Raw genomic sequence first — 18,473 nt, 5'->3', positions numbered from 1 at the left:
TTGGCAGAAATGTACGGTGAACCGGTGGAAGGCCGATGTCTAGGAGACTGTTCTTCTGGGCTTTCTGGAGATAACAGTTTGTATGTGTCTTCATCTTTTGATTTCTGAAGACACAGCCGGGGAGACAGTGATAACTTTGGAGGAATAGTAAACTTTGGGATTCTTCCAGGGGTTAGTGGTAGATTTTGCCTGGAGAATCCTTTGGGTGTCATGATGTTCTCTAGACTGGCTGAATCTGCTCCACAAGCAAACATGATGATCTTCTCAGATGCTCCACAGATACTGAGGATGTACTTCACTTGTAAGAGATTTTATTTAAAAGTTCTGATGAGTAGCAGGTGAACAGTATCACATTTGATTGTTTCACAGCTGCAATTCCTCATGAGTAATTTATTTTAATTCCCAAATGGGGTTTTAGGAGCAATGCCACAAAAATTAAAAAAATTTGTAACCCCAATTAAAGAACCTTTCAGTAAACAGTTCTTAAAAGATCCACAGTTTTTATTTATTTATTTTTTCTTAGTGTAAAGAACAATGTAATCATCTGAAGAACCTTCAGTGCAATGAAAAGGTTCCATGAATGTTAAAGGTTCTTAAAGTAACCATCAATGGCAATAAAGAACTTTTATTTTACAGTATATGTGGTCTCCTATTTCTGATAATAAACAGAGACATCTATAAGAAACCCTATAGCTATAGGTTAATTCCCCCAAAAAGTGTAATGTTGTGGCACTTTCAATATAAATTGCACTGTTTGAGCATTCCACCGCAGTGAGTACCACTTCTTGGAAATAACCTGACATTAACGTTGACATGAACTGGCAGTATAAAGGCAGTGCTGGGTCGTAACTGATTACATGTAATCTGGATTATGTAATCAGATTACAAAAATTAAGTACTTGTTCCTTTCTAAAAAAAAAAAAAAAAAAAAGCCTATTTCACATTCAAGAAGTGTTTTCTCAAATCTCTGCATATTTGATCAACTACTGTCAAACACATTAATGATTATTTGAATGATCACTCAGTCATTTAACCATGGAAGGCTTTTGTCTTTTTAAACACATTAAACTGTATAAATTCATGTCGTTTCATATTTGCATGGGATGGAGGGATTCCACAATTTTTTTGTCTTTTTTTATTGTTTTTATTTTTAAATTGTTAATTATTATTATTATTATTATTATTTATTTAATTACTTAATAGCTTGTCATTAAATTCATGAACTCCAGTCTGGGAAACCCTGATGTAATGTAACATTTAATCCACTTCATGTTGTTGATAACAAAGAATTAAAAATATTTTTATATAAATATGGTACAATATTATTCCATTCAAATCAATGTAATAAACGAGTTTGGTCAAAAGGGATCTAAAAGAAATCAGATTACATTAACTTAAATTTGTAATGTAATGGACTACATTACTAACTAACATTTTTGTCATGTAATTTGGAATCAGTAAGTGACTAAAATTTGAAGCCTAAGTAATTTACCCAGCACTGGCTTCTCAAACAAGAACAAATGTAGGACGAGGACTTTGTCCAATCTGAAATTGATTAGAGTAGAGCATTGAGTAGTTTTCTATTTCTGATTTCTTGTGATTGTCCCACCCTCGAGCCAGTAAACAACACGTCATCAATGAAGAGACGTTTGCAAGAGGGTGGGATGATTATATGAGGGCATATTTAAAAAGATAATTAATTTTAAAAAATAATAACAATGTGCACGGATAAATTATTTATAATAAATATTGCAATATTCCATTAGAAAACAAGAATTTTCACGACTGTGTCGTCGTGTGTCGCTAATGTGTTTTATGACATTTGGGACACAACAATATATTAAGAAAACATTAAATGTATAACATACAATCGCAAATGTTGTAGTTTGTAGTTTACTTTTATTTTCTTATTCAATAATATCCGTTCCGTGAAGCGGAAGTGACGCGCCTTTGTTGTGTATCTTGTCATCGCATCTGTGATGTAGTGTATGTTGGCGGGTGTGTATAAAGTATTAGAAATGTGCATCATGGTTCTATAGAAACCATTTGCAGCGAGATTAAATTTGACATGCGGGATGTTCTGCTGATATGACAGTTAAAATGGAGGTAACGTTCCTGTTTCGGACAACACTTCCGCTGTAGTGCAGAAAAGCTGCTATCGCTTAAACTTAAAATAAAGCAAGAGTTCGAAGGAATGATATGCCAAAAAAATATTCATAGGATAAAACAAATAAAAAATTAAATACATGTTTACCTCGAACAATGGTTATTAAGAAGCAAGTGTAACGTTACACATGTCCTTCTGTATCCTTATTTGATATTTGGATGCTATTTTGTCTCGACAGGTGTGAATATGGCATTGTAAAATGGATCGAAAACGGAGATTAAATAACAGGAAAACTGGGCTTTCTCAGTGTAAAGTGCCGAGAGTGGAAGAGCCGGGGGAAGTTCCTGGGAGCAGAGATGTTACAGATACAGGATCACGCAGACACTTCCATACCATCAGAGCCTCCAGTCCACAATCTGACAGTGCCAGTAAGACATGTCCAAAACCTAGGGATCAACCTACCTGGACAGCAGTTTTGTCTATTATATGGGCTTCTATAGTGCCTAAATGCTGACTAGGATATCAGATACAGCCTAGATGTGCGTTTCAGTGATGGTGAAAAGAATAAATAGCTAAAAATAAAGATCAATACAATAAAAATAAATTGCTATCAAATACACAGTAGATATCCTTCTTGCACATTCTTATGTTTCATATATTCATATTTGAGTGCACTACCACTAACTGAAACGTACTACGGACAGTGGCAGTTCTACTATGGTAATACTGTGCTATTCCAGTACCTTGACTAAATAACATGATGTTAATGATTATAGTGGTATCATAAAGTGTCTCTGGGTAATCTGAAACATTTGTATTTAATACTGTCAGGTCAAGAACAACATGCTGCATGTACCCAGAAGCCTGAATATGATGCTGTGAAGACCTTAAGCATGAGGTTTGGTGAGTTCACAAAGGACTGTCCTCTTTAGTGCTATATTCATAAATATATTGACCAGGGGGTGCATTTCCAAAAGCAGTTGATCGTAAAGAGTAGGGGTGGGCGGTATACCAGTAGACAAGATAAAACAGTAAAGTGTAAACCAGTAGAGATTTTTTACTTTGTTTGTCTAAAGTTTAAAACTTTTGAATTATGACTATGTAAATCTATTACTATTAGTATTCGTATACTAGTATATTGTACCGACTGAGATTTTAAGTTAATATATCAATCATTTAACAGTATATTTGCATGTTTACTGTTTTTTTTGATGTTGGTTAATGGTCGCAGTGGTGTTTTAGGAACCCAAACATATTGAATATAATAATTTTGCTAATAGGCATAATAATAATCATCCTTATTTCAAATTATTGTTGTTATTATTATATAAATTATCATTCGTTTTTAATTTAATTATAAAATATGAACATTTGTGTAAATTACAATTGTACTGTAAAATAAAAAATGGATATTTGATGATCATTATAACAATAATTTTATTTGACAGCATAAGTTAAAACATTAATATTTATGTTCACTTCTTCACTTTCAAATTTTCTAACCCTTGGTCTTTTAATATTCCAAAGCCTCAAGCTTTTATTTTGGCAGAATATTGGTGAAATGGTGTAAACTTCTATTCACAGAAAAATTGAATTTATGCATATGTTAAACTAAATAACGCATAATGTTCCTAAAAGCGTGTTAAACTCACAGCGCATGCAAAGATGGAGTTCGATAATCACACAGCTGTATCGGGATTTTTAGTTAATTTCGTTCAATTGTGCAGACCCATTTTTCTATTTTAATTTTACATTTGATTTAATTAATTATTAACCTTTCATCAACTTATGAACCTCCAGGGATTTGCGAATTAGGAAACTGTTAAGGAAACCCTGCTATAGATGTTGCTCTTTTTCAGATAAGGAACAGTGTGGAAGCCGTGTGCTGAGCAGAAAGAAAAGTTTGAGAAGGAAAAGAGACACCGGTGGTGAAGTAGAAACTCAGAAAAAGGAAGTCGAGGATGAAATCCAGTCGGAGGTCGAGATTGACCAAGACCTGGACAGAGAACTGGAAAATAAATCTCGACAACATAACTTGACCTCTGCGAACGTTCGAAGCATCATTCATGTGAGTGTGGAGTGTTTATTCAAGACACTAGTTAGCAAAATTTCTTCAGGCACAGAAGCCTTTCATAATCTCTTTGACTTTGTAGCTCAACATCTTTACTACTGTCCGTTTGCAGGAAGTGATTACCAATGAGCATGTTGTGGCCATGATGAAAGCAGCTATCAGTGATACCGAACCCATTCCTGTGTTTGTGAGTATAAATGCTTTATCAACTGCTCCGCTAAAAAGTGATTGCCAGTTTTTTTAAAGGGGTCATAAGATACTATTTTAAAAATGTATTATTTTGATTATTGGGTGTAATAGAATAGGTTAACACATTATTTTTCATACTGATTTTCATACTAATGTACAGTATTCCTCTATTCCTGGTCTGTCTGAAACACCTACAAAGCCCCTCCTTCCTAAAACCTCAGAGTGCTCTGATTGGTCAACTGTGCCAGTGCGTTGTGACTGGCCAAATACCTCAAACATGTGTCAGAAATGTAACATCCCTTACCATAATCGTGAGCTTCAGCGTTGTAAACACACACTTAATAATAATGTCATCAGTTTTACTGTATAATTTTGAGCCCGAGCCGTATACTGGCGATCAAGTCAATCGATCGGAGCTAACTTTATTTGCAAGCACGACTTTAGCAGAACATTTCACTGTGGTGTTTTTGACCAATTTGTTTGACCAGAGATCTTACGGCATTATACACAATGCTGCTGCGTCCCAATAAAGATTCTAGAGTGGGTTTTTTTTTTTTGACCGATTCAGTGCAACTCCAAAAAGGAGGACAAATGAGTGTCCGGCTTGAGGCTGCGCCAGACAGGGGGCTTAAAATCCGGACTGTCCGGCCAAAATCCGGACATATGGCCACCCTAACAACACTTGTTGGCATTATGGACATTATGCTAATTTTTCACATTGTGACGTTGATCTTTTTGAGGAAGTAATATCTGGACTTTGATCAAGGTGTTTTAGGCAGGTCTGGATCAGTGTTCTCTGTTAGAATAACTTCCTTTGTGGGAGACTATGAGTTTTGTTACTTTGCAGGTCATATACATGCACAAACAGATACATTACACAATAAAGGAAAGCATCATATGATCCCTTTAAGCTCACACATTTCTCTTTGTCTGTTAGGAACCCAAGATGACTCGTTCTAAACTGAAAGAGGTTGTGGAGAGAGGAGTTGTAAGTTGCTTCGATTGTACAGGAACTGTAAAGTTTCATGCATTACACTACTGCATATTTACAGTTATCTATTTTCATTTTACAGTTGACATTTTAGCTTGTTAGCATGAAATGTCTTCTGTGAAAAATGTTCACAGATCGGAGACATAAAAAATTAATAAATGCAAATGCATTGATGTGTTTTTATAGGTCATTCCTGCTTGGAACATTTCGCCTATTAAGAAGCCATCAAAGGTGAAGGTAGTCACCAATAAATCATGTACAAGAACGGGACCAGGCTATAATATCCAGAATATAGTATTAAATGCTGTTTGCCCTTACAGAAGGGACCACAGTTTGTGGATATTCCTTTAGAAGATGAAGATTCCTCTGATGAAGAGTATCGGCCTGATGAAGAGGAGGAGGATGAGACCGCTGAGGAGGTTGGAGAAAAAGATTTTGATACGTCATTTGATATTTTTTTGTCATAATGGATTTGTATAGACTGTGTTTGTGTGTGTGTGTGTGTGTGTGTGCATGGTAGACACTTCTGGAAAGTGACTTTGAGAATTCATCTTCTCCACGGGGCAGTCGAGTGAACCTTCACAGATCACACTATGAACATGAGGAGGACGGAGCCAGCAGCTCCAGACTGGTAAGACTCGGTAGATAACCGTGCTAAGTTGAAAACAAACCATTCAAAAGTTTGGGGTCAGCAAAGATTTTTTGATGTTTTTGAAAGAAGTCTCTAATGCTCACGAAGGCTGCATTTATTTAATCAAAAATACAGTAAAACAGCGATATTGTGAAATGTAATTTATTCATGTTATGTGAATTTTTAGCAGCCATTACTCGTCTTCAGTGTCACATGATTCTTCAGAAGTCATTCTAATAATTTGCCGCTCAAGAAACATTTCTTAAAATGATCAGTTGAAAACATTTTTGTGCACACCATAATACATTTTTGTTGATGAATTGAAGAGCATTTATTTCAAATTGAAATAATTTGTAACATTATAAATGTCTTTACTGTCACTTTGCATAAATTGTATGTGTCCTTGCTGAATAAAATAATTAATTTCTCTATATCCTTTAAGAAGTAAAGCTCTGCTGAATTATTTCTAAACAGATTAAAAATATTTAATGCAAGAAGCAGAATACAACATAGTTTAAATCAGAGATTATATTAAAATATCTTTTTTTTTTTAACACTCATAAAAAACATACAAATTACTATAAACAAATACATATTTACATTTTTACCCATTTCTACAGAACCGTAGCAGATCCAGGCACCTGACAGTTGCTGTCACCCCAATGGGGCCTCCTCCACCACCACCGGACCCATCCAGGGCCCCACCAGAGTGCAGCTTCTTAGAGAAACTCCATGCGGTAGATGAGGAGCTAGCCATTGGCCCTGACTGCATGGAGTCATATCAGGTGCATCTCACTTCACTCATGCTGGTTGTGTAGTTTGTTCAGTGGGTTGATTGTCAAACAAAAATAAAAATGTAATGGACCCACTATTTTAGGTGGCCTTAACTACTATGTACAAACATTTTAATTAATAATTTGATACAATGCACTTATTGTGTACATACATACATGTCTTAACATTATACTTACATTTTTAAATATACCTGTATGTAATTACATCTGTAATTAATTTCTGTAGTTACATTTGTAATTAGGCTGTTGACCCTTCCCTTACACCTAACCCTACCCTTAAACTTACCCATACCACCACACCTGTCCCTAACCCTACCCGTATCCCACCTCAATATCAGCAAAAGCGTTTTTCAATACAATATAAACACAGTAAGTACATTGTACTTATTTTTTGATGTAAGTACATAGTAGTTAAGGCCACCTAATATAAAGTGGGGCCAATGTAATTACTATATTAATTTGATATGCTGTCAATTAAATTACTATACTGTATATTACTATATTAGCTGTGTCACATTTCTATTTACAGTAGAACCAAGAAGTATTTGGACTTTTAAGTCACATTGAATGTAATTGCAAACAAATGATCAAACCATGTGCTTTTTATTATTTTATTTATATCATGCATACTGTCCCTCAAGTAGAACAATTCACTAAATTGTTTATAAAATATAAAAAGTTTATATACACTACCATTCAGAAGTTTGGGGTTGGTAAGATTTTCATGTTTTTAATTAGTCTCTTATGCCCACCAAGGCTGTGTTTATTTGATCAAAAATACAGTAATATTTTGAAACTTTATTACAATTTAAAGCGGTCATGTGTTATACAGTCTATGGTCATGACATGAGAAATCTAATTTGCCTTTATCTTTTGACATATAAGAGGTCTTTGTACATTAAAACATCCTGCAAGTTTCATAGTTTAAAACGTCCTCCTCATTATAAACATAGCATTTATTTAATCAAGCTCCAAAATCGTCTCATTTTGATATTGCGGGATCAAAATGACTGCCTCCAGAGCAAGACATGGACCGTTATACATTATCAAACCATAGGCCCCACCCCTTGGGCCCCCTTTGTTAAAAAATGAAGAACTCGTTTTGATATTGCGGGATCTGTGTCACACGGGCAAATACAATTGCATATGACTGCTTCCAGAGCAAGACATGGACAGTTATCAAACCATAAGCCCCGCCCCTTGGGCCCCCTTTGTTGAAAAATGAAGCAGCCAACTGTATTGTACTGACAAGCCTTAAAGGAACCATCCCTTAAAAAAATTGATCATTTCAGAGGGTCAGAATGAAGGTTGAATTTTTTTTTTTTTTTTTGCATGCATATATTGTACAAAAACATTATTAATATTATAAGTGAACCACAAAGAAAATTTAAAATTAATAAAATGTCAAGACTTTTTAAATAACTCTTTTATATTTTAATATACAGTACTTTAAAATGTAATTTGTTCCTGTGATGGAACCAGTCTATAGTGTCACATGATCCTTCAGAAATCATTATAATATGCTGATTTGCTTCTAAAAAAAAAAAAATATATATATATATATATATATATATATATATATATATATATATATATATATATATATAATCTTATTATCATCAATGTCGAAAACAGTTGTGCTGCTTAATATTTTTGTGGACACTGTGATACATTTTTTTCATGAATCTTTGATGAATAGAAAGTAACAACTTAAAAGAACAACTTTTATTTTTAATTTAATTATTTGTAATATTTCTTGAAACGGAATCTCTATTTTGCATTAGAGTCTCAGTAGCGCCAATGGAGAGGAGAGCCTGATTTCATTTCGAACGCGATCCAAACGACCACTGAGAGACATCCCTCTGGGCCAGCTGGAGGCGGAGCTACGTGCTCCTGACATCACTCCAGACATGTATGAGTTTGGCTCGGCCCCCGAGGACAGAGAATGGACGCATTGGCTGCAGGGTCTCATGATTACAGATATGGAGAATGAAGGTACGGACAGGCCGAAATAGTAAACATGCATGTGCTTCCTTAGATGTGCTTCTCAAAAACGCTCTTATTCTCTTTTGACAGAAGAGGGTGATGATGAAGATGACCCCGAGTACAATTTTCTGGCTGAAATTGATGAGCCTGATGTGGAAGACTATAGGAATGACAAGGCAGTGCGCATCACCAGTGAGTTAATTTGAGAGAAATGGTTGGCAGATAATTTGTGCTAGTTTGATATTAAGCACCTTCTTTCCTTTGTTACTCAGAAAAGGAAGTGAATGACTTGATGGAGGAACTGTTTGACACAGTAAGGATTTTAATTCATATCTTATCTTATTCATATCAAAATGGACTAATCATCGGTTGCCTGATTGAAAAGGCCCAATGATTTTGCAGTATGCAGTCTAAAAAATATATTTTACTGTATAACATGGAAAAAGGGTCAAAATTTAGGTTTATAAAGTAGGGCTATAAACTTAATAAAATTGCTATATGAACTAGTGCTTGTTCTGTGTGTCAACATTTTAATATGTAAATAATTGTAATTCAAATGTAAATAATTAAATTGCTGTGCATTTAGTAAGTTTTATGCTATTCATTTGATTACCAACATGTTTACATTTAATACATTTGCATTCAATAATTAAACAGAATCTATAAAACAGACAACGCAGAATTTCTGAAAAAATAAAACACAATTCATAGGGCACTATTATTCTTAGAATAATGCTTTAAAATTAATAAATTATTACATTTTATAAATTCAAATGATGAGATATCCATTTTGATGTAATAAACTATTAAAACTGAATCCAGAAAAATGTAAATGAAAAAAAAAAAAAAAGAAATTGGGCAAAAATAAAACCTATAACATGCATCTGTTTTTCTTTTTCTGTGCTAAACTCTTTCTCCGTTAACTGTAGTTTCAGGATGACTTGGGGGGTCAGGAAGAAGAAGGACATGAAGATGATGAGGAAAAAGAGGAAGAGGAGAGTCCCCTGCAGGAGCCGCCTGGCATTCTGGATAATATTCAGTATGTCCATCCTCAGTTTCACAAGTACCTCATCATATACTTAGTGACACAACTGATATACAATTGCACTTTGAGGTGAAATGTTTGCTGTGTGTAGGTATGAGGATCCGTTAGAAGATGTCTTGAAGCAGCGATATCGTACAGTACGGGAACAGTTGGCGGCTGTGAGGAAACGGAAGGCTCTGCTGAAGAGTAAAGGAGTGTCTGTACCTCCAGCATGCCCTCAACGCCCTTCCAGGCGTATAACATCATTGACCCTGAACACAGCTCAGAAACTACAGCTACAGCAGCAGATCCAGCAGGTCTAGAATGATTGATGCTTTCATTTGGTCAATTTTAAGTGCAACTAACAAACTACTAAGAGTTTCTCCTTTGACTTTTAATAATTCGATTCTTTATGTCTTTAAAGGTGGCGTAAGTGCTTTCTAGTAACCGATTTTGATATTTCAAATCACCAAAACAAACACGCCCCTATTTTGATAGCTCCGCCCCACACATATGTAACCCAGGCAACGACTATGGCGGAATCTGCTGTGCCAGCCGGCCGAGGATATGATGCCATCAATAAGTGAAAGCAATGTGTTTTATTCTGGTAATCCAGGTCGAATGTTCAGTGAAAAAAACATCACTTACATCCCAAAAACACAAACACAGTTCTCATGAACAACTCGATAGCACGAGCATAACAGTCCAACTAATGAACATATTACAAATATGACAAGATTAGAGGGTTATATCGATCATGAAAAGAAGAACCAAAGGGAACAAACTTATATTAGGAGTGTATTGTCTTTTCGGACACACTGCGAGCTGACGCATGAAACAGACAGTGGTTTAACGTTATAGGTTGTGGAAATGAATGGGTCTTTATTATCTCTGTGAACGACGATTGCAAATGGACAAACAAGCGAACATGACACACGAGCATATTCAATCAAAAGCCAGCATATATTAGTTCTGTGAAACAAAACAAAACCAATGTTACTCGCCCATCGAGAAGAAATAACGCAACCTCGGCGTCCGATTGCAGGCCTTAGTGCTCCTTGAGTTCTCTCCAGCGCTGGAAAGCTGATACTTCTTGCCTGATCATAAGCCTTCTTTTGTTCCTTAGACATTTTCCACGTGTTTTTTATCTGCCATCTTTGTCTTTCTGTCGTCGCTCGGCTAATGTCCGTCCTGTGTTGTGTATTTTGAATAATGACGTGCACTGAGCGCTCTCTTCTCCCCATCATTAGTAGACACGCCCCTTACTGCTGATTGGCTACAAGTTTGTTTTGGTCCACGGCACAAGACACGTTTATAAAGCATTTTTGAAATAACACTTACCCCACCTTTAAGGAGAAGTTTGGGGGTTTTCATTCATGGGTTTTTCCCTGGCTTTTTTGTTTGTCCTGCAGCATGTGCAGCTCCTCACGCAGGTGAACATGTTGAGCAGCTCAGTCAAGGGTCTGGAGACAGAGGCTTCAACAAGCAGACAGTTCTTGGTGAGATGTACAGACATATTTCAGAAACACCCACAGAATGTACAGAGATACAGGTTGATATCATCCATCATTTTCTCTCTTTTCCATTGTACTCTCTCAGTTGGAGCTGCAGATGTTTGCCCAGCGTGGAGAGCAGACTTGCAGTCCAGCAGAGCACGGCTTTATCAGCATCTTCAAATCCTGCAACCTTCAGGGGGCTGTTTCTCTACTGGAGGAACTAGATCAGTCACCCAAGGGGGACCCTACAGTTCCGAGGCCATGTTTCCCTGGTAATTTATCTAAATGTGGCTGCTTTTGTATACTCTCACATATTCCCTTCAATGTCTGAAAGCCATTAAACTACAGTTAAAGAAGTCTTACTTATACTCACCGTCTGATTGTAGTAGTAATTGAGAAACAAAAACACACTGTTGCACACTTGTTTGGAAACTTTCTCGCGTTAATCTGTTTCCTCTTTGTTTGCATGTTTAATTGTGTAGGATGTCAGTTTCCTGCTTCTTTGGCCTGGTTGATGGCGACTCGGCCAGTGTTTCTCTACCCAGAGCTGCTTCCTACAATCCAGCTGCGCCCTTCTAGATTCAAAGGACCGTTTACTTCAGCAGAAGATTGGTACTATACTCACGCATCAACCTGAATCATTATATACATTCTTTAAAAAGGTATTCAATCAACACTTTTTTACTGATGATCTCTCTCTGTCATCAGTCTTGTTGTTCTAGGTCAAAAGCACTTAAGAAATACCCTACACCCGATGCAGATGACTTGTCGCTATCTACTTGCTACTAGGAGCTTTCTCAGTTTGAAATCACACATCCGTGATGCATGTCATAAGCCCTTTCCCAATGTCATCAAGGTGAGTGAATGAACACAGAATCTAGGAATTAGCATGACATTGTGATGGCGTGCTCCAGCATTCTTCAGAGAGTTTGTTTTAAGCAGTGCTGCGGTTCAAATGATGATGCATTATATAATGTAATAATGTGTGTTAATATTATTGAAAGTTATGATAAAGTGATCCTTATGATTTAGAGGGAATAAATATGTAGGCTCACTTTTTTCAGGACTTGAATGTATTGGCCAGACTGTGAGTGTGACTGCTACACATACTGTGTATGTATAAAACTTGAGAAATCTGAATTAAGTAAAAAATGCTATATTTGCAATATGCACATGTATTGCACAATTACATATTTCACCACATTTCAAGATAAAATTTCACACTGATCAGACACACACACACACACACACACACACACACACACACACACACACACACACAAGTGTATCCAAGTGTAAACATTAGTATCTGTATATGGAATATATATATACGTATTATATATATATAAATAACATGTATTTACGTATAAGCAATATATATAAAGCAATGTATGTAGCACAGCTTACACAGAAGTCACTTTCAAAGCATGTTGGTCTGTTGGTCAACACAGTTGCTGAGTCATAATTTGCATTCTATCCATCCTAAATAGTATTCGAAAATAGAATTAGTATGTCCCAAATCGTAGTATGTTGAAAAGAGTATTCCAAAGATACCCGGATGGTCTACTATTTCCAGTCAGAATTCGAAGTGCAGTTTGACGTGCACTCTGATAGCTGATATTTACCACAACCCATTGCGAGTTGGACGAGGATTCGTTTAGAACTACAAACATGATGGATGCGTGAGTCCAACGGTTAAGTAGAGAGGTTTAGATTAAGGGGCTTGAGTGATCAATTATCAGTATTTAACCTGATTAAAATACATGTATTCAATGAAATACATGTATTCCACAGCTTGCATACTCTTCTACTACACACTCAAAAGTTTGTACTTTTTCTTCACAAAAAGAGTATATACTTTTAGGTCGTAGTATAAGTAGGTGAATTGGGATGCAGCAATTGAATCGATGGGACCCCTGTGTGACCCTTTGCAAAATCTCCATGAGTAAATATTTCCCCCTCAATGGAATATGACTGCACCATTAGGTTTTTTTCTTCATGTTTTTCAGACATACTTTTTGTCAGGGAAATGCCTCTCCATGCCCTTGGCCTGTCAGAGGGTGAGTCCTTGTGACCAGCGCCCCCCAGTGGAGAGAGAAAAGAGATTCATGCCTGATTGGCTCTCGGTATAACTGTCTATAATCCTTGTTCTTTATTTTCTGTATCTACCAAGTGGTGAAAATCTGATTTATATGTAATTTGTAAACTTTCTCTCCTGTAGAAAAACCTTAAGTGCATTTATGAGCATGTAAGAACATTTAACCAACCATCTGGAAGCTCACAGACTGCCGAGTCTCCATGTCCAGGACCAGACTGTAGCTTCTCTCCTGGCACATGTTACCCTCCAAGCCTTCCTGAGGACCTTGCTAAGACACTTGTACCTTCACCTCAGGCTCTCTGCAAAAAGAAGAAAAACAAGACTAAATCCATCAAACGTTTAAAACCTCCCCTATTAGCCGAGGAGCTAGAGGTGGTTCTCAACCAGTTTCCAAAACTTTTACCAAAAAGTCCATCGCTTTCCCACCCTACTATTCTCACACCGGTTCTGAGGCCAAACCCGAATCCATGCTTGCCTGGAAATGAAGCTGTGAATGGGCCTGTAGAGAGAGCAATCATACTTTCTAGTGTGTCAAACGTGTCTCCAGTGGGACGAAACCAAGGTTGTGCAGTTGTCACTTTACCGACTGCTCCAGTCGCACCAGACCTGAGCTCCTCAAGGGCTGTTCCTGTGAAAACTGCTGTTGAAACACCAATGGGTGTCTCTGATTCTCCAAAGAGAGCTCAAGTTGGTGCAACCCAGGGGGGCGTAATCATCACTTTACCTGCTGCTATGACACCACAGCTGAATTCCTGTCCTTCAGGACATATAACTGTAAACCAAACTGCGCAAATAGTTGCCTCTAACATTGAACCAACCACTCCAAGAGGGTCAAACCTCATCATTACTCTTCAACCGCCTCCAGTACCCAACACCTTAATATGTCCCACCCCCATCATAAAGATGAATGCCCCATTGGCTAAAGATCAGCACTGTGGCATGAGTCAACGCTGTGGCACACTGCTTAAACTTATACCGAGGGACTCTAGTGGTCTAGCTCAAGTATGTCAAAAACCTCTTAATCGGTTTCTTCTCCTTCCTCCAGGCTGTGTGTTTGCAAGCAGTAGCTTTGGCCATCAAACCTTAAAACACTCATCATCTCCGAATAGCACAGAGGTGAAACACCGTAAGCAACAGAGAACTCCAGACAATTACCAAAGGGCTGATAGGCCACAAGGAGGGCCATCTCAAATGTCCTCCATTCAAGATACTCCTACTGAGTGCTTACAAGAAACTGCATTAGCAGAAGAAGAGCTGAATAGTGATGATGGAGTTGAGAATGAGGTAGAAGAGTGTGGAGAAAAGGACTCCAGAGAGCTGTTTCTCACACTTTCTGAATCCTCTGGGAGCCCGACGGCCAGCATCGACGGGGAAGATGCTGACATGGAGATGGTTTTGCGCAGGGGAGAGAAAGTAGAGGAGCAGAAAGCAAAAGAAAGAAAAGAAAGCAGTAGGCAGACTAGGGAGGAGGAAACGGGTGGAGCTAACAATGTTTCAGATGTTCCATTTGTGTCAGAACTTCAGGTCAGATCATTTTTAATTTTTCTGTGATATTATTGAACTGAATACTAATACTGAATACTAATTTTGTAAACCTCACAAAGCTCTCTCTCTCTCTCTCTCTCTCTCCATCTCTCTCTATCTCTCTCTCTCTCTCTCTCTCTCTCTGCGTTAAGAACCTGTCAAGAATGTGTCCTGGTCATATTTCACTCCAGAATTAAAAGCCCCTAACCAAAAAAAAATTTTGATTATAATTTTCAGTTAGTATGTTTACTATTTACTTTATATTTTATTTAAAGTTGTAAGCATCATATCTGATAGTAATCACAGAAAAATAGTAAAAGGTCTGTATACATAAATAAAATGGTAATAAGAATTTTTTTTTTAATACATGTTACATTGCAAAAACACTTTTTCTTTATGCAAAATATAATATATTGTTTTCTTTTGGGGTAAAATATGAACATGGTGTGATCTTACACAGAATTCACCCAGTAATCACCCAGTAATAGCTGGGACGTTTTCATTTAATTAGTTAACCTTATCATTGTAAACACCAGGAAACCATGGAGAAATTCTCACATCTGGCCACAAAGACAAGATCTGAAAAGGGAGTGACACCCGATGATGTTAAATCAAACAATAAACCTTCAGGTCAGTGCAGTCATTAAATAGGAGTACAGATTGTGAATTCAGCACATTCTGTAGTTGAAAAAAAATAGTTGTAATAGTAAGCGGCCCCATTTACCAAAATGCTAATTGATGTGCAAATGTTCCTGTTAATCTAAACTGAATAAATGTGGCACGCACAGGTGCCCATCATACGGAGACTGCTGTGGAGACCCCTTTTGATGCACCCGATGATGATCCCTACAGAGACGCTAAAGATGTTGCCTTTGCCCAAGCTTACCTGGAGAAGGCAAGACATATTTAGATGGGCCTGTATAATATTTATATATGCACAAATTTTAGTTGCACAGCATTTCTGCCTGTCAGATTGTACAGGTCCTTATTCAGTCTGAAAAGTCCTAGAACTGTCTGTCTGTATCCAGGTGTATGAGGTGCTGCAGATGGTGCCAGGGAAGGTGGACGAGTTCCTGTGTGTTCTGTCTGAGTTTGAGAAAGATCCAGAAAGTCACACATCACTAGAGCTGCTGACGAGACTCAAGCCTGTGCTGAACGACTGGCCTGAACTGCTTCAAGATTTTGCTGCTTTCCTGCATCCAGATCAAGCCAGAGAATGCGGCATGGTAGAGGAGAATTAACAATACTTTCATATGCATGGCTAAATATAGCACACGATCATAAAGGTTCATGGTATAAATGTGATGCTGTTCTTAATATATAATTTTAGCTGGCAGAACAGCAGGCGTTTGAGCGCAGCAGACGGTTTCTACGCCAGCTGGAATGTACTTTTGGTGAGCATTCAGCTCTCTACAGAAAGGTGGTGCATATTTTACAAAGAGGTCCATCACAGGATTTTGCTGACTTCAAAGAGGTACCAGAAAAGGACACAAGCAGACAAACAGTCCTACCTTCTTTTTGTGGCTTTCAGTAGGTCTTCTCTTTCTTTTTATTTTCAGATAAAAGCTCAAATAACATTGCTGTTCCGTGATCACACTGACTTGCTGGAGGAATTCTGGGAATTTTTTAAGCAGCTATACCCCCAAGTGCAAGATGAGGATCATGTAGTCAATGTGTCCAATGTGGAAACGAATCAGGGTTTGGAAGAAAGCCACTCATATAAGCCAATCAGAATTGTCATACCAGATAAAAAAGTGGAGCCAGTCAAAACAGCCTTTAAACATAGAAGAAAAAGAGACAAACATGCTCAGGTATCACATAAGGAGATCTTCTCCCTTTATAGTTCACTTTTCTTATTTAGTCGATGTCTATCTTGTGTTCTCCGTAATGTCAGATTTTTCCCTGTTTTATTTGGCTTTATCTAACACAGTGTATAATCCTCATCTCTCTCAGATGGCAGAAATAAAACAGAACAAGGCCAAGAAAAACAGTGCAGAGTTGGAAAGGGAGGCAGCTGAAGCTTCTTCAGTGGACAGTCTACAGTTTTTAGCTAATGCCACAGGAAGCTCAGTCTGTGCCAAAAATATCTCCCGCACAACAAATGGGAAAAAAGTAGTCCTCTGGACGAGGTTAGAATTAACATTCATATCTGATATTAATAATTTTTATTTTTTGACCATAGATAATTTAATTTCAGAAATAATTTAGTTGTTATCAGAGTTGTGCCATTCAGAACTGAATTGGGAGGCCGTTCAAGTCCTTAATTTAATTTTTTATATATATATAGTAGTGTGTCATGGAGTAAATTGTCCAAATTTATTAGCTTTTGTAACTTGTGGTGGACATTCAAAAGTATTTATTTTAATTACAGATGAGTAAGTCCTCTTTCTGTCTTTCAAATTCAACATCCTGTGGATCGTGGCCTTTTCTATTCAAATTCACATTAATTAATTGAAAGGAAGCCAATGCTTCATTTCTGATTCTTGCCCAGCTCTGGTTATTTATTTAGGTAGCTGACTTAGCTGTGTACCTCTACAAAAGTGTGAAGTTTTAGCTCACATTTAGATGTATATTCATGTTATAAAATGAATGTATCTGTGTTTTGTTTGTGTGATGATAAGGGAGGCAGACCGTGTAATACTGACCACCTGTCAGCGGAGAGGAGCCAAGCCGGCCACGTTTAATGCCATTGCAACCCAGCTTGGCAACAAAACAGCCAACGAGGTTTGAGCTCTTTCACAGTCAGTTATATTAAGACTATATATATATAAAGTATTTGGTTCTTTCTTTCACGTTCAGAGGCTTTTTCTCACAAAGATCATGTCGGGGTCATATTTCACTTCATTTGATTAAAGGCGATATATATATTTTTTTCATTGGCATTGTGTGGTAATCAACCATCAGTCAGGTCAACCATTATAAGTCACATCTTAGGCAAACCCATTTTTCCCTTCTTTTTCTTTAGGTTTTTGAGCGCTTTCAAGACCTCATTAAGTTGTTTCGCAAATCCAGCAAGTTACATCACACAAGCCAATCGGACACAGAGCTCCAGTCCAGTACAATAGAAGATGAACCAGACTGAGATTAAAATTGTATTGAACAGAAGACTTGAACAATGAGTGCAGGCTGGACCTGCTGCCTGAATTGATTCAGAAACAATGTAAAAAAAAATAATCCTGATGTACTTGAACAAAAGAAACACCATACAGTATTAAGAAATGTGTGATCCCTGCGTCAAGATGGTTCTATTTCCGCAATGCAGACATGAATAACATTGTGGAAGTATTGTGAAATTTGTCTATAGAATGTGATTTTTTTTTTTTTTATGACAGAGAGTGAATTATCTTAATTATTATTCATATGGTTTCTTGTTATTTATTATTACAATTATATGAAGGGTTAATTTTATGTGAAAGAATGTCACTCAATAAATTGTTTATCATCGTGAATAAGTCGAATATTAGTTGTTTTTTGTTCTGTCTGTAATAGTGCCATAAACGAGTCTCCCAGGAGGAGCTTTGATTGACAGAGAAATCCACCAATGACCGTGTTACATCTCATC

The 18,473-nt window shown here is 37.0% G+C and overlaps 1 protein-coding gene across 4 annotated transcripts; it reads left to right on the top strand.

Annotated features, from left to right (window-relative positions):
• The first annotated feature begins 1,923 nt into the window (after positions 1-1,923).
• gon4la (gon-4 like a) lies at positions 1,924-18,367 on the top strand. Of its 4 annotated transcripts, none has more exons than XM_079828835.1 (29): positions 1,924-1,998; positions 2,346-2,535; positions 2,939-3,010; positions 3,967-4,175; positions 4,291-4,365; positions 5,305-5,355; positions 5,545-5,595; positions 5,679-5,777; positions 5,879-5,989; positions 6,610-6,774; positions 8,568-8,778; positions 8,860-8,961; positions 9,042-9,082; positions 9,699-9,808; positions 9,906-10,110; positions 11,206-11,292; positions 11,393-11,561; positions 11,772-11,901; positions 11,998-12,145; positions 13,299-13,415; positions 13,511-14,911; positions 15,448-15,541; positions 15,700-15,806; positions 15,940-16,137; positions 16,242-16,385; positions 16,471-16,722; positions 16,865-17,040; positions 17,533-17,635; positions 17,877-18,367. In XM_079828835.1, the coding sequence occupies exons 2-29, from the start codon at positions 2,367-2,369 to the stop codon at positions 17,991-17,993; spliced, it is 4,914 nt and encodes a 1,637-aa protein (XP_079684961.1). In that variant the 5' UTR covers positions 1,924-1,998; positions 2,346-2,366; the 3' UTR covers positions 17,994-18,367. The 4 variants fall into 4 exon arrangements, with proteins under 4 accessions (XP_079684961.1, XP_079684963.1, XP_079684962.1 ...); XM_079828837.1 differs by having other exon boundaries at positions 1,931-1,998; positions 5,545-5,589; XM_079828836.1 differs by having other exon boundaries at positions 1,931-2,106; positions 5,545-5,589.
• Positions 18,368-18,473: the final 106 nt, after the last annotated feature.

Source organism: Gobio gobio, assembly GCF_949357685.1.
Source record: "Gobio gobio genome assembly, chromosome: 11".
Lineage (NCBI taxonomy): Eukaryota > Metazoa > Chordata > Actinopteri > Cypriniformes > Gobionidae > Gobio > Gobio gobio.
This window is presented reverse-complemented; position numbering and strand designations above follow the sequence as displayed.

Coding starts and splice junctions, on each gene's coding strand:
- gon4la (XM_079828835.1), top strand. CDS start 2,367: ATGGATCGAAAACGGAGATTAAATAACAGGAAAACTGGGCTTTCTCAG. Junction 11,293..11,392: donor CAACAAGCAGACAGTTCTTG/GTGAGATGTACA, acceptor GTACTCTCTCAG/TTGGAGCTGCAGATGTTTGC. Junction 12,146..13,298: donor CCTTTCCCAATGTCATCAAG/GTGAGTGAATGA, acceptor CATGTTTTTCAG/ACATACTTTTTGTCAGGGAA.